General features: G+C 44.1%; 1 protein-coding gene across 1 annotated transcript; it reads left to right on the plus strand.

Moving 5' to 3' along the window:
* FAM83C (family with sequence similarity 83 member C) lies at nt 1–27757 on the plus strand. Its single transcript, XM_026081623.1, has 4 exons — nt 1–689; nt 9827–9994; nt 13890–14014; nt 26509–27757. The coding sequence occupies exons 1-4, from the start codon at nt 132–134 to the stop codon at nt 27353–27355; spliced, it is 1698 nt and encodes a 565-aa protein (XP_025937408.1). The 5' UTR covers nt 1–131; the 3' UTR covers nt 27356–27757.

The following is a 27757-nucleotide window of genomic DNA, read 5'->3' on the forward strand; positions in this document are numbered from 1 at the left end:
CTCATGTTGAATTCTGAAGGAACCTGTTGGGAGGCAGCTCAGGAGAGTAAGAGAAGGTCAGGAAAGACCTGGAATCTGCCAGAGGACTAATCCAGCTAGAGAGGCACTTCTTAGCATCAACAGCTCTGGTAATGTTCAACTACCTAGCAGTAGAAGCAAGGCCCCAGTTCCATCGCAGCTACAGGGGCCAGCAAGTAGTGTCTGGGCCACTGAAGAGCCGTCTAGAGCAGCTGAAGAAGCCATGGTGGAGAGAGCCCACCACTCCACTGGTGCTCCAGCATAGTGAAACAGCTAGGCTCGCCATAGATGCCTTTCTTGAGCAGGGGGAACGTGGCTACCTGTGTGCCATTGCTGAGGAACGGGAGCTGCCTTTTCTTTCCACCCTGGACATGGAATATATGAACCATCAGAGAAGCCAAAGCTTTCCAGAACCCAGTGCCTTGAAAGAAAAAGAGACCAACTCTGCTGACATGGACACTGAAGACAGGTCTTCTCTCTACTCTGAGCTAACATCTGGCACCTACTTTCCACTTATGTCTGATGTGCATCCCCCAGAGCTGGAGCTGGGGTGGCCAGGGATGCCGTTCTTCACAATGTCAGGCCAGACTAAAGCCACTGTGGTTTTCCAAAGAAACAAGGCTAACAGCATTAAGGATTTCCTTCGGTCCCTGATCAGCCAGGCACGGACGGTATGTACAGAGCTGCGTCCCTTGAGCAGGTTCTTGTACCACAGCACCTGCGTCTTGGTGGCTGTTCCCACGACAGTACCAAACTGTTGTTGCTGTCTAAGATGTCTGGCATGGTGTGATTGCTGTTTTTCTAGCAGATCTGTAACTGTTCCTGCTCCTTTCTGTTCTTGTAACTTCTTTCCACCTGGGATTTCATGTCATGTGGGCAGTGCCCTTTAAGGCACTCTGCATCTATATTTGCACGTATGCAGAGCATGGTACCAAGGTCCAAAGCAAGTGGCAGGGTGTGCAGCGTTAACGCTCAACTGTCCTAAGCTGCCAAGCGTGCACCATCAGACCCATTCTGCCCTCCACCAGGGAGCTTGCAAGGCCAGGGCTTATCTCGACCCATGGACGTGATGTTAAGTAGGGCAAGAGGATTGCACTGGTGAGCTGCCATGGGAAAACATAGGATCTGAATAAACTTTGAACACGTGGGACTGCAAGTCCCTGCCTATGGTTTGTAGTAGGTTAGACTACATCACCGTATCTTCTAGCCCTGATGTCGGTGACTCTCTGAGTTTGAATAAGATGAGCCCATTTTTGCCCTGTCATGCAGTTTCTGCTGGGTGTGGATTGCCAGGTTTCAGATGCAATAAAGACTGACAATATTTGCCTATCAAGCACAATCCTGATGTGTATTTGCTCACTAAATTATGCTCCTTACTTCTTGTTTCTTTTTATTTTGCCATTATACTATGTACTAAGCAGCAACTCAGACAGCTGTATCTCAGACACATTTTCAGTTTTTATTACCTTTTTGCTCTTTATGGTTCTTTTCATGTTTTCCCCATTCATTTTCTTTTGTGCTATTTCAATAGAATAGGGATATTGAGTTAACTTTTAGTGCAAAGTTTACTTTTAATCAGTCAGCTCCTAGGCAATTTCTCTTATCACTCTACTAGTTTCTTATTTAACTTGACAGTCACTCCTTAAATCCATTACTACATAGCACAGAAAGCAGGGACTAAAGAATTGTTAAACCTGGACTTCAGCTGTGTCAAGAACACAAGCCATTTCCAGGCAGATCAAACAAAAGCATTATCTTCTATCACCATCTGCAATTCTGAGAAACACAGTTAGGCTGTCGCCAGCAGATCAAACTGGGGCCATGCAGCAGCTCAGATTGCTGTGCAGCTTCATAACATCATTGAACAACCACATATCATTGAAGGTCAGGCATGACAATGAAGTAAATGGGGATCTTTATTTTTTTTAACCAACAGAAGACCATTTTGCAACATAAGCTATTGCCCAGTTGTAAGCAGCTATTGCTTAATACCTGAATGTGCCTTTGTAGGCAAATATGGGAAGTTTTGTTCAGGAAGTAAGCCACAAAAATCTTTGTTTGTCCTTGCAAGCACCTGATTTATGACATCCTAAACAGTCTGAAAAGTCCTGTGACACTTGTTGCATCATTTTCAGAAACAGGGATTAAGACATAGTCATGGTCAAATACACAAAGTAAATGATTCCTGAAGAAATGTCCCCTTGTCGCTTAGTGCATGTCCTGGATCTCTGATGATGTTTTAATCAGCCTGTTGCACCCTGATTCTTAAACCACATGAAAAATATCTTATTGCTTTCTCAGTTCACACAAACTTGCCAATAGCTGCAGAGAGGTTGCCAGGCAGTAAGCACTCACAGAGGTGCTTTCTTGTACATTTTGAGTGTTTTCACCCTTTTTTGCTTGGCTTGGGAAAGCACAGAGAATCTTCAACCCTTTATGTTCAAGCTGGAAATTTTCATGCAGCGTTTTTGACTGTGTTGTGTAAAATGCAATAATGAGCTTTAAACAATCTTATTGGTTCATTACTGGTGTTTTACTGACTTCTGGTTTAGCAGATCTAGCTAATGCTTCCCATGATTAACTCTATGTATGACAGCAGTTCCAGCTCAGTCACAGCCCCAGTTACACATCTTTAATTAGTTCACTGAGTCATTTTGCTTGTCAGAACATCCAAAAGAATATTACTTGTACAGTTTTTAATGTCAAAAGAGAACCAGAGCTAAAAACATCTTTTGTCTGAAGTGGCAGTAGCAACCCGACAGAGAACCACTTGCTTTTCACTTTTGAACTGCAGTTTTTGCAGTGCAATGGCTCAGATGCTTTCTGCACTAGACTTTAAATTCTCCCTGCATTCCTCCTATGTGTTCTCTTAGGTGCTTACAGCTAAAATAAAAGGGGGATAGCCTGCCAGTGGGATCTGGGAAAGGTATTGAGATCCCAGAATGCTTCTCCTGGGTCCTGTAGTCAGGAAGGTGTGCATCCTGAAATGTTGTTTGCTGTTTTCTTTTGTACAGTCATACTGAACAACATAAGCTGACGTATTTTGCAACAGCGTGTTTGTACTGACAAATCATCAAAATGGGCATTTGTTTTATTGGTACCTTTTGCTGGTGTGGTTTGTCTTTCTACTTTACTGTATTTAACCAGCTGTCTTTGAAGATATATTTTCAGATTTGAGCTTTTGTTTTTGCAGACGTAAGAAGATGCAGCACAGCCACACCTTAGCCTTAATTTGTTAATATTATTACAATTTACTTGTGTTGGATGAGCTCCAAGCTATTTTGAACTGTTCATACTACTTTTTCCCCCCTTTTGTGCAACTCTGACACTGGCTGCATGTCTGCATTTACATGCAATGGTAGAAGGGTCTTTGATGGTCCCCAGGGAAGCAACGTATTGCTTCAAATGGCAACACTACGGTAATGACCAAAACCACACTGCTATTGGCAAATACCAGTAAAACCAGCTGTGCTGGTTAGAAACCAGACAGATGGCAACCCCAACTGGATGCTGGTAAGTGCTGTAATTCCCAAAGTGATGACTGCAGTAATTGCTGAATTGTGAGTTTCCAGAAGTGGATTCAGAAATGTCATGATTTAACCCTACAATGGCAAGGTGTGAATTTTTTAGAGCCTGTGGGGCAGCTGTGTCTTTGTGGTGTCCTGGCTGCCAAGACTGGCTGCGGGCTTGGAGGCCGTGATGAGCATGACGAGCACAGGGTGATGAACAGGGAGGCTCTGAGCTAGCCCCAGCCATGCGGCTCCCACCACTGAGGCCAAGGGGCTGAAAGCATTGGATGTACTTTGCTCAGGTTTATAAGGCCAGATTGACTTAAATGCCTAAGGCTTTTTAAACATGAGATGAGTTGTCAGGAGCCTGAGCTGGAAATGGTATTTAGTTACTTCTAGTGCTGTATAGATCTGTTCAGAATTATCTTTGGGATTTTAGACCTTGCTTTTGTGACAATACTGCCTTCTTAGGAGCTTTCAAGGGGAAGACTTCCAGGGTCTCTTGGCTTTGTGTCCAGCTGGGGCTACTGTAAGAGCTGCCTGCTTTGTTTACCAAGAGGACATGTTGATTTGACTGGCCCTTCTGGTTGTCCTGCAGCACACAGGCTTAGTATGAGCAGCCCCCAGCCTGTAGGAGTGTCCTGGCAAGGGTGCCTGCTCCTCCAGCGCATGAGGCCATGGCAGGGCACGTTCTGCCCTCTCACCCCACCACGATGCCCTTTGTTGCAAACTGCAGTTCAAGCATGGCTGCCAGCCTTCCCGCTTCCTTGCCCCAGCAGCAGCTGTGGGTGCTTGCCAGCACCACCAGGAGCAACCCTACCCAAATCCCTCCTTGTGGAAGGATCACACGTGAAGAGGCCGTGAACAGAGCCAGAGCTTGTTCCACCTCCCAATGGTAAGCAAAGACCCGCTTTGGAAAACATGAGTCTGACTATCGCACGGGGCTCCACCCATCTTGCACAAGCCAGAGTCCTGCTGCCTGGGTGCCAGAAAGCTACCATGAGGTTGCCAGGAGATGCAGATCTGCCTGGCAGCGAGCTGCATCACAGCCTGGGGCGCGGGGCACCACAGGTGACTCTGTCACCTGGACTGTCCTACGCAGCCATGCTAGTGCCTGCCTGGCCTCATCCCTTCCACAGCGAGCACCAGGAACCAGCTGTGCCTTTTTTGGACAAACAACAGCCCCAAGCACTGTCAAAGCCTGTAAGCACCGGTGGAGACAAGCCCACTGACGTGTTCCTTTTGTGCACACCTGGCATGCATGGCGCAGCTGAGCCCAGAGAGTCTGGGGCTGAAGGAGCCTCATTCTCTCTTGAACTCCTTTATCGTATTGACTTTTCAAGTCAAGTTTAGATTGTCTCTAGGGCCAGGCCTGCCCCAGGACTAAACCTCGGATGAGCCAGGATATTGTGAGGCAAGTGTGGCTGAGAGGGACTTGCCTGGGGCCCTGTACAAGGGCTATTGTTTTTTCTTGGTGCTTCCACATTAGAAGATGGGTAGCCCATAAAAGTCACTTGGTTAAATTGCCTGGTCTTACAGCCCTTGGTCTTTGGCTGAAGGCCAATATAGAAAGACGTAGTGAAGTCCTGCTCTTTCTGTGGGTCTCAGCAGTACCTAATGTCTATGGCCCAGCAGCAGAGTTAATTTGGGAAGCCAAATATGTTTCTCTTGCTGCTTTCAGAGCCCTCCTCCCAGGAGCTGACTCTGCTGTTCATGCTGGATGCTGGGATTTCAGGAGGGGATGATGGTTTGCTGGAGCCTCATATGGCTTCTGGGAAGACAACACTGGCAAGGGCCCCGGCTGTTGGGAGTCAAGCTCTGAGGCCTGTGTTTCCCAGGACTGGGGTCAGAGGGTGGAGGAGAGGTGATTTTGGCCTGGACAGTAGGAATGTTTTTTAGTTCTTGCTGAGGAGGAGAAGTATATTGCTTTCTCACAGCTGCCTAGCCTCCTGCTTGGATACCTGTGAGTGCCCTGACCTCTAGGAAGGTGCTCCCCCAAACCTTGCTGTGGTGGGCTAAGGGGGTCTCCTGCAAAAAGGAGAGAACATCCAGGCCCTTGCATGAATGCCAGGGAGGGAAGACGAGTCCTAGGCCTGCCAGGATGTCCTGCCTCAAGGGCTGGGGGCTGGGGACACTGCTGGGTCTTTGTGGGCATTCAGATGGACTGAATCTGGGAGATCATGTAGCAGAGACTGCCTTGTGGACCTCACAGGGATGGTCTTCGGGGACAATCCAGATGGAGCCAAGAAATCTTGCCCATCTGCAAAGGGCTAAATCCACAAGGGAACAGGCATCTCAGAGGGGAACCTTTGGGCATTCCTGCCCTCTGCTGCCATGGCCCAGGTGCAGAGGGTCTCCCGGCAGTCTGTGCATACAGGCAGAGCTGAAGCACAGGGCTGAGAGGAGACAGTGTGCTAAGCAAAGGATGAGCCAAGAGAGCACACTGAGGCAGGCACAGCCCCCTGCTCTGCCCACAGCAAAGTGTAGAGCAGGAGAGCTACCCCGTTTGCCAGGCCATTGGGGCCAACCTGTGGATCGGGAGCAGAGATGTGAGCCTGTCCCCACATCCCCGGTTCAGTGATACTCTGAGCTCCTCTTTCCTGCCACTATTCCAGGTCAGACCCATGAACCTGATTCAGCCAGTGCCTAGTTTAAAGTTTGAACCACTGCACACATAAGAGTCAGTCTCACAGCCATCATCAGCATTTAAATTTTTATTCAAAGAGGAGCAGCTGAGCAGAAGTGGCAGAAGAAAGCTCACCCCACAGAGTCTGCTCCACACGTACCTCAGACCACAGAGATTTGTATTCATGGCCATGCTCTAACACAGGCAGAAAAGGTTTTCAGAAACAGATTTCCCACCTCCTCGCAGGATGCATTATGGGCAGCAGGGACAAGCTCTGTCATGGGTTTTGCACACCAGGTGTAGTGCAGGGCATGTACATTGAGAGCAAATAGGGCCATTGGAGCTTCCCTGAAATGTTGGGTCATCTTTATTGGGGCATCCTCTACTAGGTGCAGAAACTTGAAAGCAAAGTTATACAAACAACTTACAAGTACCAAACAATTATCTTATTTACTGCTAAGACATCGTAAGGACTGGGACTAACATACCTGATTAGTAGTTCCAGTATTTTTTCAGCTTTTGAAATGAAGCTGGCCTGTCTGTAATTCCTTGGTTACTTTACCTTTTTCAGTCTCCCAGCATGTTACCATCTTCACTGAGATCTCAATATTAACTGTTAATGGTTTGAGGTCTAGGTTACCCGACCACTCTGTGAGCACCCTTGAGTGAAGTTTGTGAGGCCTGGCTAACCATCCTGCTCAGCTTTCCTGCCTGTTCCTTCCTTCTCCAGGATGCTCCTCCACTCCCAATACTAACAGTGGTGGCCAACAGATCACAGCTGTCACTTTCTGATCAAAATAACAGCCTTCTTGCTGTTGTTTTCTGGCAGTGTCACTCTATGTGGAAGAGTGGAGCAGCTTCTCCAGTCACATCTTATTCTGTTTATGGCTGATCTCCTTTGATCTATTGTCCTGGTTGCAGGTCATTTTGTACTTTAAATTTTCTTGTTCTGAGACAACTTACTAGTACTAGATACTTCTCATGACCTACTTTCTGTTTCCTGTATTTTTCTTTCTAGTTTTTGGAGAGGTCGTTTAGCCAAGATGGTCTCTTACCTTCCATTCAAACTCTCTTCCACAATAGGTTGGATTGCCATTGTCGCCTTCATTCTCATTCTTTAAAGAATTGCTAGTTCTCTTTAACTTCTTCATTTTAAACCTCCTCCCTTGGAGACCTTATCTTGCAGTTCTTCAGTTTATTGAGACAGCTCTTTAAATACATTTTTTTAATTTTAGTATTATTTTTTCTTCATACCCTTAGGATTGTTAACTATCTCTTCATGGTTGCTCTCACCAAGACGCTTTAGAATATCTACCTTTTTATGGACAGAGTCAAGTCGAGAAGAGTTCTCCCATTAGTTATTTCTTCATCTTTCATATGAAAAGCTGTCACTACTGCATTCCAAGGGTTTGATAGGCATCTCTGTCCTGCTATGTTTCTTTGCCAAAAGATGACTGGACAGTTAAAGATTCCTCCTTGCCACAAAAGCCTGAGCTCTGGATAACTCAGCCCATTGCCCATAATAGATTTTATCCATTTGATCTTTCTGGTCCGCTGATGTATGGGCAATCCCCAGTATAATGATGGCTATGTTCTCTTCCACTTTATTTATTTACGCAGTGACAGCTGTGATCTGTTGGCCACCACTGTTAGCATTGGGGGTGGAGGAGCATCCTGGAGAAGGAAGGAACAGGCAGGAAAGCTGAGCAGGATGGTTAGCCAGGCCTCACAAATTATTTATGAGGCAGTTTCTTTCAGCTGGCTGATGTCATTGCAAAGCTGCTTCTATTATCTTTGAAAGGTCATGGCAATTGGGGAGGAGGGAGGGGTGTTACTTATAACTGAAAAAGGCAAATATCACACCCACCTTCAAGAAGGGCAAGAAGGAGAGACTGAGGAGCTACAGGCCAGTCAGGCTCACCTCAGTAAGCTATATCCAGGCACATGAAGAATAAAAAGATGACTGTGAAAGCCAGCATGGAATTATGAATAGCAAATTGTGCCTGTCCAACCTGAGTGCCTTTGTGATGAGATGACTGGCTGCGTGAATGAGGGGAGAGCACTGGACATTGTTTACCTTGACTTTAGCAAGGACTTTGACATGATCTCCCATAGTCATCTTATAGTCAGATTGGTAAGATACAGTTTGGATAGGTAGACTACAAGGTGGATGTAAAAACTGACTAGATCACTGGATTAAAAAGTGTGATGATCAGAGGTTCAAAGTTCGAGTAGTGGTGTCCCCCAGGGGTCAATACTCATGCCAATACTATTTAACATTTTTATTAATGACTTGCATGATGGGATGGAGTACAACCTGAGCAAGTTTTGGCAATACCAAATTGTGAACAGTCAATAATTTCAGCAAAGACAAATGCACAGCCCTGCCCCTGGGAGGGAATAACCCCATGCAGCAGGACATGCTGGGGGCAACCGCCTAGAAAGCAGCTTTGTGGAAGGGGCCCTGGGGTCCTGATGGACAAGTTAGGCAGAGTCAGTCATGTGCTCTTGTGTAAAGGAAGGTTGTCCACATCCTGGGCTGTGCTGGCAAGAGTGCAGCCAGCAGGAAAAGGGAACGGATCCTTCCCCTCCATTCAGCACCGGTGAGACCCCATCAGCAATGCTGGGCCCATTTTGGGCTCCCCAGTACGATATAGACACTGACATACTGGAGTGACTCCAGTGAACACCACTGAGACTGTCACAGGCTCTCATATGGAGCATATGATAAGAAGAGGCTGAGAGACCTCTTCATTCAGGCTGGAGAAGGGGAGATCTCATTGCTGTTTTCAGACACCTAATGGGAGTTTATAGAGGAGATGTAGCTAGAATCTTCTCAGAGGTGCAGAGCAAGTGGATTAGGGGCAACGGACACAAGTTGGAACCAGAGAAATACTAATTACATATTAAGAAATTGTTTTTCACGATGAGGGTGGTCAGACACTAGAACAGGGACCCAGAGAGGCTGTGGAAATCTCCATTCTTGGATATATTCAAAATCAACTGGAGAAGGCACTAAGCAGCCTGGTATAACTTTGAAGTTGGATATAACTGTGACATTGGCCCTGCTTTGAGCAGGTGGATATGGGGGAACCAGATGACCTCCAGAGGTCCCTTTCTGCCTGTGTTATTCGATGATTAAATGTAGTTCCCCCTAGGGTGAGATATTAGAACAAGGACAGGTACCTACTAGATTGAGATAACTCCTCCCTTACCTGACAGTGTGTCCTTCCTGAAGAAATGATACTCCTTTATATTAATATGCCAGTCATCCATGGAGTCACTCTTATACCAATTGAATCATGATTTTGGTCAGTCTCAGGCTTTCCTGTTTGTATTTCGTATAATTGCTTAAGGTAATACATCCTTGTTGCACCAATGATTTTGAGAGTCTGTGCACATGCATTACCCTTTCTGCTGTTTCTTTCTGTGAATGACAGATTGATGAGACGGGAATATCTTCATAGTTATTAAGAGTGATATTATCTACCATGGTGGGGTAAGGACTATTAAACACAATGGTCCAGGTGCAATCACCACTCTTGGCTGTACTTGCCCTGAAACTCTGGAGGTTTGAAGACTTAATTCACAGTTTGTAGCACAATCCACTTGGTTATGTGATTTCAACAGTCTCTTTTCCCATCCACCCCCCTACCCCTTTTCTCCTGGCTAGGTGATAGCAATTGTGATGGATCTGTTTACAGACATGGAAATACTGTGTGACCTGCTGGAGGCCTCAAGCAGACGGCATGTTCCTGTGTACCTGATCCTGGATGAAGAATACTTGAAGCATTTTGTGGAAATGTGCAATAAAATGGCTCTCACTCAAGACAACTTCCCAGTAAGTTTTCAGTCACACTTTGGATGTGATAACTAAGTCTTGGAATTGGTTAAAAAAAAAAAAAATGCTGCTCCCCTCTGCCTGGTCCCTAGGACCACTTGCCCCACCTTGTCCCACTGTCCCAGGCTAAGAGAGCATGGCTGTTTGGTCTAGGAAGTCAAGCTCTGTCTCTAAACACAGGGGAGGGAGAAGAAGAGCCCTTCTAGTCCTGTGTCTTGGTGTTTTGTGATTCTCATTCCAGTTTTACACCCTAGAAGTGTGAGGTCAAGGCAAATAAGATAAAACCTTACTGAAAAACTTTGCTGGGCTGGTGCGGATAGATAGACAAAGGTAGACCGGGAAACTTCTGCTCACATGGACCTGTATCATCTCCTTTCCTTGTCCCCTCTCTGTCCCTGCCCCTAGGACACTGAATTGCAGGACTTAAACTGCTCTTAGTTCAGATCCCTCAGCTTAACTTTAGATTCTGACCAGAGCTGCTGTAGTGTGATAACTGTGTGGGGAAGGGAAGCAGGGAGTGTCTTGTGAAGTCCTGATGCAAAATCTACCATTTCCTCCTGGCCCTGGTGCACAACCTCAGTGTGAAACCAAGTGTTAAAAGTATCATTGTAGGATCTGCTTTTAGGCTTGTGATTCAGACTGTGACCTGGATTTGTGAGGGATTTATGAAGAGCCTGGTTCCCCACTCAGTGAGGTGCCCATTAGCAATGACACGTGGTGCCCAGAGCAGGCAAATGATAAAAACTAATAGTGTCAATGTGATAAGCTCCCTTGGGAACTCCCAGGCCTGAGCACCCCAGTATCTTGCTGACCACCATATAGCCTTCTGGTTACCACCTACCAATGGAAGATGTCTTTTGATGTCATTTGTCAGTCCTGTGAGGCCAGTACTCCTGCTTGTGCTCCTTCTCTGGGTGAATAGGATTCGCTGGAGTCATGGGGTTGATACTTTCCAGCCACCCAGTTCATAGATTTCCCCTCTTCTTGGTCGGGGATGCTTGGAGGTTATTCAGTTTTCTCAAAACTATTCTTAATTAAAAAACAGACTATGGAAACAGGCAAAAATAATGTTTTACAGCATTCAAAATAGATGCAGTTACAAATGTCTTAATTTTTCCTCACTCTTAACCTGTTTACACAAAGTTTAATTTAGAGAGGCTTTCTTCTCCCATGTTGGTGGTGTTCTGTCCTTTCTTGTTTCTCACAAGCCAGACCTATTTCATCCTGCCTTTTCAGATGGCACTACTGTTAGAGAAAACCATTTCAGGCTGGAGCATGTTTGCTTTCATAAAAAACTGCATCAGTGAAGTCAACTGATGGATCCAGATAAATCTCATCGCTCCAAGTTTTTATTTGCTTCTTATCCAAGAGCCTGGTCATTGTTTTTAATGAAAATTACCATTGGTTTACATCCATGGAGATGTCTACGTCTCTTCGTTAAACCTGATGTCATCTCTTGTGTTTGAGTAACTAATTAACACTTCCCTCCCCCATTCAGTGACTCATCCACAGGTTTCAGTGCGAAGTGCCTTTTAGGCTGATGCGTGTCAAGCAACATTAACATATGTGCTTGATATTCACATCTAAATGGAATGAGTATACATATATTACTCCTGGCTTTCAGTTGAGAACCGATATGATGGTAAATCTCCATTTGGATAATTGGTGACAATTTGGGGTTTATTGGGAAATTCGGAGCAAGTCACCCTGCAGCATCTTACTTCTAAGAACATTTTACAAGCAAATCCTGCAGCAGTGCTTCAAGCATTGGCAGTGGTCAGAGCTAAAGACTCAACTGTTGGATTTTTCAGTTAGCCATCTAATGGATCTAAGACTACTGTCCAAGTCAAGTGAGACTGATACATGGCAGTCTGGCTTTCCTGCAAGACTTCAGGATTCTCATCTTGTTTGGAAAGTTTGGGGCCTGGATTGACAAGAGGAAGAAGAGGATGGAAAAAATGAGCAAGGTAGCAGAAACTGACCAAATTGTTGGAAGGATAGAGGGAGTGAAGAAATACTGCAGAGACAAATCTATGGAATATCCCTTACTTGGAGTGGTTTTAACTTCCCTGGGGGGATAGAAAGCTCATCCCAGTGAGAACTAGTATTACTAAAACCTCAGCATTGCAAGAAAAAAATCCTGTGTTGATCAGCAATGGGATTAATGGAACAGCTCTCCAAGAATCCAGTCTATCTTGCTCTTTTTCAGCAACCTGTTGTGGCTATTCATAGGATCATAGGAAAATTCAAATTGGAACGGACCTCAGGAAATCATCAAGTCACACCTTCTGCTCAAAGCAGTGTCAGCTATGAGAGCAGACAAAGTTATTCAGGCCATTATCTGGTGTAGTCTTGTAAATGTCCATGGATGGAGACTGCACAACCTCTCTGAGTAACCTGTTTCAATGGGTGACTGTCCTCAAGGGGAAAAGTTTCTCCCTTCCCCTAGGTGACAAATGACATGTTCTGGGATGCAAGAAGGTAATGAGTGAGGATAGCAGTGCAAAGGTTGTGAAACTTCAGCTCTGTCCCTGCTAAAAGTTTACATGAGCTGAAGAGAAGATTGGACAAGTACTGAGACAAACCACAAGAGGCTCAGGAAGTCCCTTGAGCAGAAAATAGAGGCTGAAATAATATTAGGAGGCAACATCATAAATCCCTGTTCCTACTCTTCCCTAGCTGCCACTGACCACTGCTAGAGATAGACTGTTGGGTTTGATGGACTGGATGAGATTTGCTGCTTCTGTGAAGCCTTACAAGCAATGGTGCTCATTGCACAGGCAGGGGGACTTCCTCAGAGTGATGTAAAAGTCAAGCCTTTCCTGCCCTGCTGCAATGAGCTCCCCAGCAGATGAGCTGTTTCCAAGAAGTTCACCTACCACCTGCAAGGACTGTGACAGAAGAGGAAGACTGGCCAGAGTGGAGTTGAGCTCTGCCTGCAGCAGGGTGACCACCTCCTGCTCCTCACCCCTGAGACACAACTTCTGTACTGTGCACCCCACGTGAGGCCAGAGACTGGGTGAGCCAGTCCCTGGCTGAATATGGATGGCCCTGTGAGCCCACACGTGTTCATCCTCCTTGAGAGGAGGGGGAGGAGGAGAGCACTTGTAGACAAATCACTGCTACTCAAGTTTGTCTTTTGCCTGCATCCTGGCATTGGTTGTTGAAAAATGCTGTGGCTGGCCAGACTGAAATCTTCTGTGTGGCAGAGGGAAGGCCTGCCCAAGCATGCACTGGCCACTGACGGGCACCCTATCTGCAGAGGGATGAAGCAGTACCAGCTGCGTGCTTGCAGACCATCCTGACTGTCACAGCACACTGCTGCTGGTTTTCATCTTTTGATGGGCTGGTGCTAAGCAGTGCAGGTGACCAGGAACTGGCCTCAAGGTGCAATATGGGATGATCTAGCATGTCAGTGTAGATGAAGCCTTAGGTACATTTATTTACATACTAGATGTTTTGTTTAGCACTGCATCATATAGACCAGTCCAATAACTGTATCCAGTGACTCTGTTCTCCTCTTCTGCTTGCTCCAACCGAGGTGCAAATAATGCCTCATCTTATGAAATGCTCCTGACAGATACTGAGAGCCTTATTATATAACTTATGTAATTTAGAAATGATCTACAACATTAGGATTCTCCAAATTTTTTTCAAAGCAACATTTGCACCTAAGTGCAACTTGTTAATATTTCCTGGTATTTTTATCTTACAGAAGCAACATTGTGACAAAATATTTCGGTATGCAAAAGCCAGAAAATACTTTATGCCTTGCTGCATCCTACTTTCAGAAGTAGACCTCCAGCTTGAGATAATCCATCATTGATACCTAAGGGAATATTCCAGTTCAGTTCAATGCATAAACTCTTACCAACTCTCCCTTCTTTGGTTTCAGAACATGCGCATAAGATGTCTGAGTGGAGACACATACTACAGCAAAGCAGGCAAGAAATTTGCAGGCCGGGTTCTGGAGAAGTTTACCCTGATCGATTGTGACCAAGTTCTTGCTGGTACATACAGGTGAGAAAAATCAGCAATTACTTCAACAAAGACTGGTGACACCATGAAAATATTCATTGTCAAAATACTTGTTAAAACCCACAGAATAATGTAGCTCTTGTTCTTTTTCTCCCTGCTCTCCCTCTTCATTTTACCCTTATATATGTCATTTTCATTTTGGTGATTTACCTTCCACCCATCTTCTTGCTTTTATCTTGCTGCTTAACTTTTGGATATCATTAACTGCCTACCAACACTAACACTTCCTGGACCCATCTGTCTATGAGTATCACTTCATTTCTTTAAAGTGTAAAATATGCCCTACCAGGTCAGAAGATTTTCCACCTAGTCTAGGTTCTGTCTCCAGCAGTGGCAATAGGAGATGCTATTTAGGGAGAGCAGCGAACCTGGCTACTATCTGCTGTCCATTCCCTTGTTGTCTGATAGCATGCACAACCATTGCATTAGGGATGTTAGAGAGTACATCCCTAGCTATTCCCTTTAGTATCTGTTTTGGATCTATTGTTCATGAATTTGCCCAAACTCATTGTCTGTTCTAAACCAGTTTTCTACTTGTTTCATTGAGTGTCCCTAGTTCTAGTGCTGCAGATTGTTAATACCTGTTCTAAATCACTGCCTGCATGACTTTGCAAACCTTCATCATATCCCCTTTCCCTCACCTTTTCTGCATTGGGCCTACCAATTCCTTGACTGGCAGTACAGCATTTTGAACAACCTCTATGCTGCTTGTAATCATCCTGGGTTTTTGGACTGCTCCTTTTAGGTGTTTTTTGACTAATTGCTTCATTTTTACATAATTCCCTTTCTTGAATATCCATGTGCTGTATTTATTTAGATCACTCTCTCCCGCTACAGAGTTAAAACTAATTGTGTGGTGAGCATTATTACGAAGTGGCTCTTCCATTTCTACCTCTTGAACTAAGTCTTGTGCATCATTCCAGACCACATCCTGAATAGCATCTTTTCTTGTATGTCAAACAATTTAGACTTCTTATTCTGGGAAGTAATCATTTATTGCTTCCAAAAATTTTCTCTCCACAACTCATCCTAGTGAAGCATTAAGTTAGTCTGTATAAGAGTGGATGAAATCTTCCACTATTACTATCTGTCCTAATTTTGCAGCTTCTCTAATCTCACTTAATGTTGTCTGATCACCATCATTGTTCTGATCAGAGGCTCAGGAGTACAGTCCTTGTACTATATTTTTCACAGAATCACAGAATCACTGAGGTTGGAAGGGACCTCTGGAGATCATCTAGTCCAACCCCCCTGCTCAAGCAGGGTCACCTAGAGCACATTGCACAGGATTGCATCCAGGCGCATTTTGAATATCTCCAGAGAAGGAGACTCCACCACCTCTCGGGGCAACCTGTTCCAGTGCTCTGTCACCCTTACAGTGAAAAAGTTTTTCCTCATGTTAAGATGGAAGTGTCTGTGTTTCAGTTTGTGCCCATTGCCTCGCGTCCCGTCGCTCGGCACCACTGAAAAGAGTCTGGCCCCATCCTCTCGACACCCTCCCTTCAGATACTTGTACACATTGATAAGATCTCCTCTCAGCCTTCTCTTCTCCAAGCTAAACAGGCCCAGCTCTCTCAGCCTTTCCTCATAAGAGAGATGCTCCAGTCCCCTAATCATCTTTGTGGCCCTTCGCTGGACTTGCTCCAGTAGTGCCACATCCCTCTTGTACTGGGGAGCCCAGAACTGGACGCAGTATTATTAGAGTCTAGTATTATTAGAGTCTAGGATTTCGATCTGTAGATCTGTCCCACAATATTTCCATGTTGCACATCATATTATCCTTCACATTCAGTGCGACTCCCCTAACAGTACAGACTATTCCATTATTTCTGTAACGCTGGTCGCCTGGCAATACTGTATATCATAGATTTTCCACCTTCCACCAGGTCTCCTTGATTGTAATCAAGGTCTCCCTCTCTCTCTCTCTCTTCTATCTCCCAGCCAGAGCTTGCCAGACCCTCAGACCACCAGTGTCTCAACCTGTGCTGCAGCTCCAAGCTGCACCTTCTCCTCTGCTCTGGCTTCATCATCTCTGGGTGTGGAAGTCTCACCTGATCAAACTCTGGCAGTATAAAACTGAAGTGCCTGGCCTCAACTGGTTATGTAGAGTCTCTATATAATCAATATGGAGAGCAGTGTCTTTGGAGGCAATTTAGTCCATCCTAAGACAAGTGTCTAAGGACAATGGGGGTGAATGAATCACCCCCTGGAAATATCTGTCCATTTCCATTTACTGGAAGGGGATATTAGATAACTGAGACCGCTAGTTTTGGGATGGCTAAAACTGAGCATGTGTCTGCTGGACTGAACTCCACAGCTGGAGGAACATCTGGTACTCTTATTTCCCTGTACCCCAGTGTCAGAGTATTGTCTGAAACAGAGATTTGGTTCTCTGGGTCAGTTCCTCCCTCTGCTGTTTTGGAGCAGTGATTCGGGCTTGTCATGAGCTCTCTTTCTAGATGCGTGTTGCTGAAATTTCTCAAGTTCTGGAAGATAATTATCAGATGAAAATGGCCTTAAATCTGGTTCTTTGCCCTCCCAATAAGCACCTTATGTTCTGGACTATAAGAACCAGTTTTTATGGAATTTTGCTCAATAGTGGACAGAAAAGTTTCCACAGGAGAAATCTGGGGAGTGTCCTACTAGGTATACCGTAGCCCGCTAGTATATGCAGTACAGCAAATAATTAGATTACTCTCCCTGAAGGTGGGAAAGCTAGATTGAAAGGATGAGAATAGTTACTGAGCAAAGCTAAAGATCATTTATCCAGTATCCTGGGATGATACAGGACAGAGTGTAAGAACAAAGCATTGTTCTTATCCAGTAGCAGGTTTTACAGTTCAGCAATCTTATGCACAAGGATCAGAGGTTTCAGGACCTCTGAGGCTGTATGTTGTATGTGCTTCTTTATGCTCGGTTTCCCTTAAAAGACTTTTCTTCCACCTGTTTAATTGTTTTCTGGTTGTTCTGTTTTTGGCCTCCACAATACCCTCTGGCAATGTGTTATGCAGTTTAATCTATGCTTTGTGTGAAGAAGTGATCCACTGTATTTACACTAAGCCTATTGCTGGATAATTATATTTGATGTTCCCAAATTCCCATAACCTGGGAAGAGTAAATTACTGTTGCCTACTTACTTTCTTGACTGCACCCATGATTTCACCTGCTTTCTTTATAATCCCTCATATGAATCAACTCTTCTCCAGCTGAAGTATCCTGGGCTGTTCAGTCATTTCCCATACAGGAGAACTTCCAGACCTTTAATCATTATCTCTATCTTTTGTGAGAGGTGTTGACCAGAACTGCATGAAGTGGTCAATGATACCCCACCCACTATACTTCAGCATAATGGTAAAATGATGACTTCTATCTTGTTCTCTGCCCACATTCTGGCAGCTCCTAGTCTGTCTGCTTTTTTGACTAGTGATAAACATTGAAATGATTCTTTTGTTGAACTATCCAGGGTGACCCTGACCTCTTAATGTGATCTGAGAGTTCATCGTTGTTTCAGAGACAATTAGGGTTTTTGCATCAGTTTGCATTTATTGACATTGAATTTTGCCTGTTGTTTTGTCTCTCATTCACCCTATACCATAAGATCTTCTTGCAACTTCTTATTAACCAGTATTCTTTAGACAACCCAAGATAATTTTGTCATGTATGATCTCTGACATTGACTGTTTCTACCATTTTCCAGGTCTTTTCTGAATATGTTGAACTGCAAAGATCCCAACGTAAAACTTGTGGGATTACAGTGGGTAAATTAAAACTATTACTAGCATTTGTCTCCCAACTTTAATAAATTATTATTCTTTGGGAAGACCTTCCTTTATACTTCACAATCACTTCTTTAAGAGCCCTTGGTGAATGACCTTGTCAAAATCTGTTTGAAAATCCAAGTATCCGACATCAAACAGATCATATGTATCTTTGTGTTTGCTGTCTCCTTCAAAGAACTGCAACAGTCTTTTGAGGCATGGCTTCCTTCCACAAAAATATGCTGAGTATTCAACATTATGATTATAGTTATTTATGCATCTAATCATTTTACTCTCTATTTGCTTCTACCAGTTTGTTCAGTATGGAAATAAGACTGGCTGGTTTGTAGTTTTCCAGGAGCTCTTTAAAAGGGTTCACAGTTACTACTTTTCATTCCTCTGCTACTATGTCCAATTTTAAATGATAGGTTATTCACTGGTTAATAATTGGAAAATTGCTGACTTCCACTTTTTGAAGGCTGTTTACTTTAATATTTTCCTTTATGGTACCTTTTAACTATAGTGACTTTTTGGATGCTTTTAAATGTCTTTATTTTGATAGGTACATGTGCTCTGAGCCTCTAATATAGCATCTTTAAACAATCTTCATGCTGCCTCAAGCATTTAACCTTTTTGGCTACTCTTTTCAATTTTTTTTTTAAATACCATTCCTCACTTTCTTATTTAAATTAAATATTACTGTTGTGGATTATTTTGCTTCTTAAAGAATATTTGATATGAGTACATCATGGTGATTTTTGCTGAGTGGCCTTTACAAAGAATCTTTCTGAACTGGTAATAGTATTTCTCCTTTTGTTGGTTTTCTGGTTAGTTTCTCAAAAAAGCAGTCATTTATAATGTCTCAAATGTAGTTGCTGCAGCTCTCCTAGTCAAGGCCCCTATTCTACAGGGATATAACTGAATCTCCCTTTATTTCTCCGCCTTCTGCCTTCATAGCCTCTCAGCTCTTCCTTTGCATGTCATATTTCAAATCAGTACTCTGTTCAGAAAGTTCACAGTATAGTCCTAATACTATATTTTCCCTATTGGGGAGTGGAGTTTCAATCCACAGGGAACATATTTCATTTTATGATATATCATTTGTTATCTATCTGACTTATTTTTCTTTAATGTGTTGTGCCACTGCTCCAACAACACAACCCCTATTTGTCCTGTCTGTATAATTTGTACCTGTGCAGTTATACTGTTCCTTGATTTTCTTCTGCCCAGTAAGTTTCTGAGATGCCTCCTGTGTCAAGGTCATCATTTCAGCACAGATATTTCATAACATCTATTTACTTTTTTAGCTCAGAAGATTTGTACAGATGCATGTAAATATTTGCATCTGATCCGGTTGCTCACAACTGAGCCTTTCTAAATGCAACTCTATTTGTTTGGATGCTTTTCATTGTTTCTAATTTATTACTCAAGTTTTATTGATTTCCTTCCTGTCCTTATGTCAGAATACAGTTTTTATGTTTTTATCCCTAAGGTAGAGTGAGCCATCTCAAACTGTATGGTGTTCTACACATGACAGCTTTCCTCCAGACTCTAATTTAAACCACCCTATATCTTTTGCATTATAATGTGCAGCAGCCAGTTTTCATTTAGATTAAGATGGAATCCAGCTTTTTCCTGTAGATTATATCCCTATAGTTTTCCAGTTCCTAGTGAATCTACCATCCTTTCCCTAACACAGTTTCCTTAACCATGTACTGAAATGCTCTTTCTTACTTCTCTGTCCCATTCTAAGCATGGTACAGGGATCATTTCATTAAGGCTACCAGGAAGATCCTGGTCTTTTTTAACCTTCTACTTAGGTGCTTTTATTTTACCCCCAAGACCTATCTTATCTCTCTTGGAGTTAATGGGACCTATATAGACATTGACCAGTGTCTTCTCTGTAGTGCTCCCCAGATTAGATCCAAACGTCTCTGCAATCCTTCATCCCAGCAAGCAGCTCACCCTTCACTCTTTGCTGGCATCCTGCCTGAGCATTGAATCACCCAGGACTGTATCTGCATCCTGTCTGCCATGGGCATGACACAATTTAGCATCTTCCCTATGGCATGGTTTTTATGTCTTGGGGATGGAAACCATGCTGACCCTCGGTCATGTCTTTTCCAGACTCAACATCCCCTTTTCCTCAGAGGATACCCCCTAAGTCTCTAATAATTTTCTTTGCTTTCTTGTGAAGTCTCCACTTGGTCAAACTCTTCCTTAGCATGTGTTGCCCTAAACTGACATCGTGCTCCATCTGAGCTGCGGTCGAGTGAAAGGATTACACAGATCTCATAGACCATAATGCAGTTCATACATCCCTGGGATGATTGCTTGTTTCCCAGCACTGTGACACTGCAGACATACTCTGTGCTGCAGACTGTTTTCCTTAAGACATACTCTAACCCCTGATCTTCTGCAGAGCTGCCACCTGGTCATTCTCCACCCTGTATTTGCGCACCTGATCATGCCTGCCTAAACACATTTACCTTGAATATTTCCCAACTGAATGACATCTGATTTTTTCAGAAAATTTTTCAAATTCAGTCAAAATTTTAGACTGTGCAATCCCTCTCCATTTGATATGATTTGCCAGTTTAATAAGCACGCACTCTTCCATCCTTTAGGTTGCCAGTGAAAATATTGGATAGCATCAGAGCCAAGATGCTAAATCCGTCTAGAGTTTCAATACATCCTTCTGTGCTGACAGTGAACCCAGATATCTAGTCTCTCTACAGCCTCTCTTGCAGGAGATGATTTTCCTACTCAGTTCTTCACTATTCAGGTATTCAGTAAGTGCCTTTTAATTCTTCAACTGTAAGAAAAGACTCTTTTCTCTTCAAACACATGCTCAAATCATGCCTGAAATCTCTAGCTATTTCTCTAGTCCCCAGATTTTCTCACCTATGAGCCCTATAGGCAGTATTACATACATGCAGCAAGAGAAGTGTACTTATTGACATTTTCATATTGAGCCCCCCATGTTGATGCTGTTGTTCTCTATGTAGACATTTTCCTTGATATATTTGTAAAGCCCTTTTTATTCTCCAAAATACTCTTGGCAAGGTGAAGTCATTTGGATGTATTACTGCCCATTTGTATGAATCAGGCATATTTTTGGAAGATTTTCTAAATCTGCGAACCAAGCTCAGTGATTTATCCTAAACAGCTGCAGGTCAATTAGTTTAGACTCCTCAACTTTTCTGTCTTTTTGGCTAAATATTTCCCTTTGTTTTCCTTCTTTACCATTATTTTTCCTTTTAACTATGAAAATGAGAAAACAGGGTTAACTGAAAAATCCAGACAAAGGAATAATCTAAAACACTAAATATAATCACATCTAGTTATTTAGTATCATTCTGGGCACCAGAAGAAATGGTATGTTTCTTCAGGTGCTATTTTAAGGTAACAGAGTGAATGATGTGAAGGTATTTACTAGTGTAGCAGACACTAAAAAAAAAAGAAAAAAAAGAAAGAATGTCCTTGAGAGCCAAAGTGACAGAAAAGTGATAAAACTGAAAAATAGAAATTACTGAAAAAAAGTAAAACAACTTCTGTTGTACACTGGGGTCTCATCAGCTGGAAGCAGCTGAGGCTTGAGAGAAGTTAAGTGTGACTAACTGCAGGTCACCTGCACAGTACAGCTATGGGAGGAACTGTAGCCTTAGACTGTATCACAGGTTTCCATGGGGACAGAGGGAAGAACTGTTGTCAAAAGTGCTCTTGAGATTGACACTTCCTCTGAAATACTGCACGGTGTTCTCGTCACTTGTGCTCAACACAAGCTGGAGCATCGGGCCATGGGAATATTTTGGCAGAACAGCCAGACTGTGGTGTTTCTCGGACCACGTTTCCAACCTCCTCGGAGATGATGTTTCAGCTCCATCTGCTGGCCGAAATCAGCGCTGCAAGTGTTCCTGGAAGATTACTGCTCAGGAGTGTCTGAGAGCAAGTTAGGGAAGGAGATGGTCTCTGTCCTACAGAGATACTTTCCCAGATTCCACCAATTTGTGCCTCAGGGTGATCCAGAGCTGGAGATGGTACCTCCATAAGCAATAGTCCGTTATGGAAAAATTAATGGCAGGAAAGTCCTACTGCTTTTTGAACACATGTGAACTCCTAGCATCCACAGTGCCCTGCAGTGAGGAGTTTCACAGCTTGCCTGTGTGTTGTGTTGTGCAGGGAAGTATCTCTGCTTGTCTGTATTGAATTTGTCACCAGTTAATTTCATTTAATGCCTCATCTTTATACCAGAAGAGATCGAGAATGAGCATTCCCTAGCTATTTCCTCCATGCCACTCATGGAGGAAAAGACCTTCATTGTTTTGTATGATCGGCTTTTCCCCCCCTCTGTCACTGCTCTTCCTGTCCAAGCACTTCTGTTGGGACAGGCATCTGGCCAAGGCCTCCTCACCACTGTTGCAGGCTATGCAGTTGTCTCTAGAAGGACGGGTTTGGGCAACAGGGCTGTGTACTGTGTCTTGTCAGGTATTGCCAAGGCCTATGATGTCCCTGGTGTTCCTGTTTCATACCAAGACATAAGAGCTCAGTTCTTGCTGTCCCATGACCCACTGGAGGCCTAAGAACAAGCATCAGATGGCACAGGGCTAGGATGCAGCTGCAGTAATGGGTATAGCAATGGCTGGCATGGCCACATCGTCCTACCATGGAAACCCGTGTTATGGCTATGAGGAGAGCTGTGCCTTGACACAAGTCCAGAGCTGTCAGACCATATACCTTGGGGAGCTTGGATGCTTCCTTCCAGGGCCTACAGTGACCTGGAGTGGGCAGGTCCCTATTGGATTGGCATGGGAAATTGGGGTAAAATAACGCTTGGACTGGGGGAAGAGCCATAAGAGTCTTCTGTGGTGGGGACAGTTATAAGGTCAGGGCAGTGTATTCATGGCTCTGAGGATGCTTCCCTTACAAAGGAAAGGACAGTTCATGTGGATGGGAGGGAAAAGTTGTGTGTGTCTCACACTTTGCTGTGGGGAGGCAGTACCCAGGTCAGAGGGTGCTGGGAGGAGGCAGAGACAGAAGCTGGAAGTGACTGGGTCCAGGGAGGGAAGGAAGGCATAAGCAAGACCTCCTGTTTGCCTGCTGCTGAAAGTGAGGCAGAGGCCTTGATGGGCAGCTATTGTGATGTTCTTGCTAGACCACGCGAGAGCCAGTCTGAAGTAGGAGGGCAGATGTGGCCTCTTGCGTAGCTACAGTGGTGCCAGGCTGGGCGAGTGAGGACTGGCAGGCATGATCCTCCACATGGCTGGTCAGTGTCCTCTCACAGCTCATGCGATGATGCTCACAGCATGAGGGATGCAAGCCTCCTCCAAAGGAGGAGAGGCTGGTCAACCCATTGAGTGTGCCGTGGCCCTGGGGAGTTTGCGTGAGCAAAGCTGTATGTGTGTGCATCCTGTGGCCATTCTGAACCAGCCCCTCAGCCCACAGTCAGAGCACGCAGGCGGCAGCTGCCGCAACACCAAGTATTAGACTCCACACATTGAAACTCATGGCTGGAAGGTGAGTGCCTGGTGTGAGGGTATAAAAAGAAGCTCTCAGAGATGCTATTATGCCCATTGCAGTGGCCATAAATTATCCTCAGTGGTGCTGTAGGGTTTTGGGTGGTATCCTCTGCAGCTGCTGTAATCACTGAAATGTGGGGAAACACCCCAGGGTGAGAGGAATTCCTGTCATGGCCCCTCTGCAGGTGGTATGTCTGTGATGCAGAGCTAACAAGTGGACAGTCTTGTGATGGCCTCACAGATACATGCTGTAACCATGCTACTTCCAAACTTGTTCCCCCATGACTGATAAAGGTCAGAGCTGGTGATACTCCAGATGGTGATGATATTCAGCTTCCCCATCAACAGGGGCCCTCAGAAGACCTTGTGCTGATGCTGGCTGGTAGGTGCTAGCTTCCTTCAGAGAGCTGCAAAGGTTTTACATATGTGTCATAACTCTGTATGCACTGCCACTCATCCCAAATGGGAAGCACTGCCTAGGGCCACCAGTTGGTACTGGTTTTCCAGGTCCAGGATCTCCTCTCCACTCTGGGAAGACTGATGACAGCAGCAGCTGAGGCAGCTGCCCCACCCATTGTGATTGACCTGAGCTGTTTCCAGCACTGGGCTGATGGCTTATCCAAAGCTCTTGGAGCTACTGTCCCACCTGCCTTAGCATGATGCCTCTGATGAACGGTGGCTTGCCTGGAGAGCATGCTTCTGGAGAGCTTTGCAGGCCAACAAATGGACTGGAGAGGGCATCACAGGCTATTTGGCAGAAAATGTAGTGGCTGAAGAAGTATCAGGACCAGCAGCAGCAATGCTGGCAGCAATGGTAGGCATGATATTCTTGCAGGCTGCTGAACAGAGACTGCCCATATATGTAAAGGCGCAGCCCTCTCACGGAGCCCGCCAGCAGGATTGCAGGTGGTGCAGACATGTGGATAGTGTGCCAGCTGTGCCATGCTACAGAGGGGTGCGAAAGGCTGTGGGTAGGCACTGAGTCAGGGATCTGCACTACGGTGTGCAGGCACAGCACTCTTGTGTAGAAAGGGAATAGTTTTAAGCAAGGTGGATGGCAACACCACCATTCCATTTGTCATGGGAGCCAGGCTGTTCCTCTGGGATAGATGCCTTTGGCAATGTAGATACAGGCTACATGAAATCTCCTTTCTCTGGGCACTTGGATTTCCTTCAGATAACTTGTACAGCTTTGTGAGAGATGACTTTCCTCTGAAAAAGCCACCTTTCCTATTATATCATATTTACCGATATGCCCACTAATTGTATTCTTTAGAAGAGTTTCTACTAATTTATACAGTTCATTTGAGTCTTAATGATCTGAAACATTAAAAAAATTATATCATATTAGTAACCTTCCAGTCTTCTGCTAACCAAGGCACTTTCAAGTGTGAAATTACACGTCATGGTTAGTAGTTGACCTATTTCTTTCTTGAATTCATTTGGTGCTTCCTGGTCCTGCCAAGTTCTTACTCTCTGTTTTGTTGATTTGTTTTCTAATCTCTTCTACAGAGATTTCAATCTGAGACTGATCCTCTCTCATGTTCTGTATGAAGGTAGGTTCACGGCAAGTTCCCAAGCTCCTGTATAGTAAACACTGATGCAGAGGAAGTCTCTGAGCACTCCTGTTACATATGGAGTATGTGTTAGCCCCAGGGAGCTGATTATTGTTTCTTATGCTTTTTGCAAAGTGTGCCCCAATCTTTTGCAAGGATGGGTTTTCTGATTTTAATAGCTTCTCTTCTGCTGTCGTTTAGCCATCCCAACTATTTTCTGTTTTTTCTTATATCCTTCCTTTCAGCTATATGCATTTGCTTTGAGCCTGCAATATGGTGTTTTTGAATAGTCTTCATGCCACCCACAAAGGCTTTTTCAGTCTTTTACTTCTTCTTCATTCTTACTTAATTTCCCTATCTTGACATTAAGCAGAACAGTATTGATTTTTTCATTTTTTGTTGCTCTTGGGGGCAGGATGGGTGCAGAGTGTAAGTATACTATTTTCTTCAAAATAACATCATGAACCATAATAAATGCATACTGCCCAGGAGCAAGCCAAGAGCTGCTTTTCCTACAGCAAGTTCACGAACAGCTGTTTTGTGAAGTAAACATCAATGGGTCCCAAAACATAGTGTCAGCAACATGTCCTGAAATGACATTTACCCTATTTACTTGAGAATATTTGGAGTTTCCCATTATGACTGCTCTCCTGTAGCTTCTGTGATTTCATCATATTTTTGCCTCTGTCAGTATCTTGCTTTAGCAGCTGATAATGCAGCCCTAATGAGATGCTTCCACCCGCAAAGGTTCTATTTTATTTATTAACACAATTATTCTGTTAGTCTGGTTTGACTATAGCAAGAATAAAAGAAAAAGCCAATGACTGGGATGACCAGGAGGCTGGGGAGCCTACTGTATGAGAGGAGTTTTCCTGTTTAATCTAGGAAAATGAAGACTAGGAGGAGAAATGTGGTTACTATCTGTAGATATACAGGGGGGGAGCTATTTAAGTTACAGTTCTGGCACAAAGAACAAGTGGGATTACACAGATGAGGAAAAAACGCAGCTGGCAATTAGTGAAAGTTCTTCTCCCTGAGAACAATAGATGATGGTAATATCCTTCCAGCAGGAGCAGCTGGGACAAAACCTAATTCGTTTTTAAGGTGGAGCATAACAAGCTACTGAAAGGGATCCCAAGACATTTTACTGTGACAGCAGGGACTGGACTTGCCACGCATCAAAAGCAGGTGCCACCGGAAAAGAAGTATAGGCATGTCTTCTTGATAGAAGAAAAGGAAGGACTGAAACACGGTGCTGTGCTTTTGGCCAGGGACTAATTGCTGTTTTACACCCTTCATAAGGCTAAGGAAAACCTGCTGTTAATGTTTTATTGGTTTCTACACTCTTACAGTCAATGTACAGGAGATTTCTTGTTCATATTTTCATACAATTCATTAAACCACTGAGCTGAAAAATGCCAGTCTCTGATCTACAATTAAACGATCATTTAGGGGTTGTTTTTTAAAATTATGTAATGAGTACATCCATCTCCAAAAGTAATCTCAGACATATACTTCAGAGAAAATGTTAATTTAATGACATAATTGAGAGGTAAGAAATCATTCAAATGCTAAAATCAATATTAAGTATCACATCACTCTGTTAACAAGTGTTATATGCACTTTTTCTTCTTTTCTTGCAGTTTCACCTGGCTTTGCAGCCAAGTCCACACCAGCCTGGTGACCCACTTCCGTGGTCAAATTGTTGAAGACTTTGACAAGCAATTCCGGTACTTGTATGCCGAATCCAAAGCAGTGACTAACTTTTGCGTGCCAGATCCTGGAACATGGCCCTCTTCTCAGAATACCTCAAAGGATGTTGAATCCCTTTTAAAAGCTGACCAGGTGAATGATGCTGAAACCTCAAGCCCCTCAAGCAGCCTCTCAAATGTAAGCATCAGAACCATAAAAATGTCTCCCTTTCTGAAAATCTCCACCTGCAAAGTACAGCAGGAAAAGCAAGATTTGAGCCCTGATTATGCTAGTAAAAGGGGCAAGGAAGACACGTCTCTGAAGCCTACTTGCTCTAAGCAACAAGGGGAACCACCACACTCCTCTCACAGTCTTCCAAATAAATCCACCCCAGCCATGCAGCACAGACCAAATCTCTACTCCCTGCTGAGACAGGAGCAGAATTTGCAGTCCCTTTCGGAGGGTGCCAATAGCAACGGCACAAGTGAGAACCAGAAAGGGCCCACTGTTACCTGCAGGGAACCAACATCAGACAATGACAACAATTTTTATGGGATGGAAAAAAGACAGAGTCCTGGACAAGGGAAATTGGACCTCATACCTCCATACAACCAGCTAAAACGAGAGAAGAAAGCTGCAATTCCTTGCTGTGATAAACTCAGTGAGGAAATGCTGATGGAAAAGAACAGTGTGTATGGGGCTGAGAAGAGAATGACTCTTGGGCACAGTAAGCTGGATCTGATCACCAAATACAACAAGTTAAAATCTAAACACATACACAGTCGATTTGAACTCTGACCTGGTTCTTGTAGTCCTTGAGATGTCCTTTCATCTCATTTACTAGTGGTTGTTTTTCCCTATCAATCATCATATCTGGTGCTTGAAGTCAAAATATGGGTGGCAAATTAGTCTTGTTTCTATTGAAAGGTATCTGTGCTATGCTGCAGTCTCTTATGTGTGCAGATTACTGATTCAGATGGGATTAGCAAATACAATTTATATTTTCAATTACAAGATGGTGGTAAGGGAGAGAAAAAGAAAAAATCCACACTTCTACTTCCTTTTACCCATTTTCCCCAAAGCTGTTTTGCTCTAACTGTGAACTGTTTGACCACTGATGTCTTCAGGATGAACACAGGTTTTCTTCATACTCAGCAATTCCTCTCCATGTAGGCATTTGCTGCAAATGAAATGGTCAAA

This window comes from Apteryx rowi, unplaced genomic scaffold (assembly GCF_003343035.1).
Source record: "Apteryx rowi isolate R43461 unplaced genomic scaffold, aptRow1 scaffold_0, whole genome shotgun sequence".
Lineage (NCBI taxonomy): Eukaryota > Metazoa > Chordata > Aves > Apterygiformes > Apterygidae > Apteryx > Apteryx rowi.

Excerpts from the sequence above, each read along its gene's own strand:
- FAM83C (XM_026081623.1), top strand. The coding sequence starts at position 132 with ATGTTCAACTACCTAGCAGTAGAAGCAAGGCCCCAGTTCCATCGCAGC. Across the intron at positions 9,995-13,889 it reads TCACTCAAGACAACTTCCCA|AACATGCGCATAAGATGTCT; the intron begins GTAAGTTTTCAG and ends CTTTGGTTTCAG. Across the intron at positions 14,015-26,508 it reads GTTCTTGCTGGTACATACAG|TTTCACCTGGCTTTGCAGCC; the intron begins GTGAGAAAAATC and ends CTTTTCTTGCAG.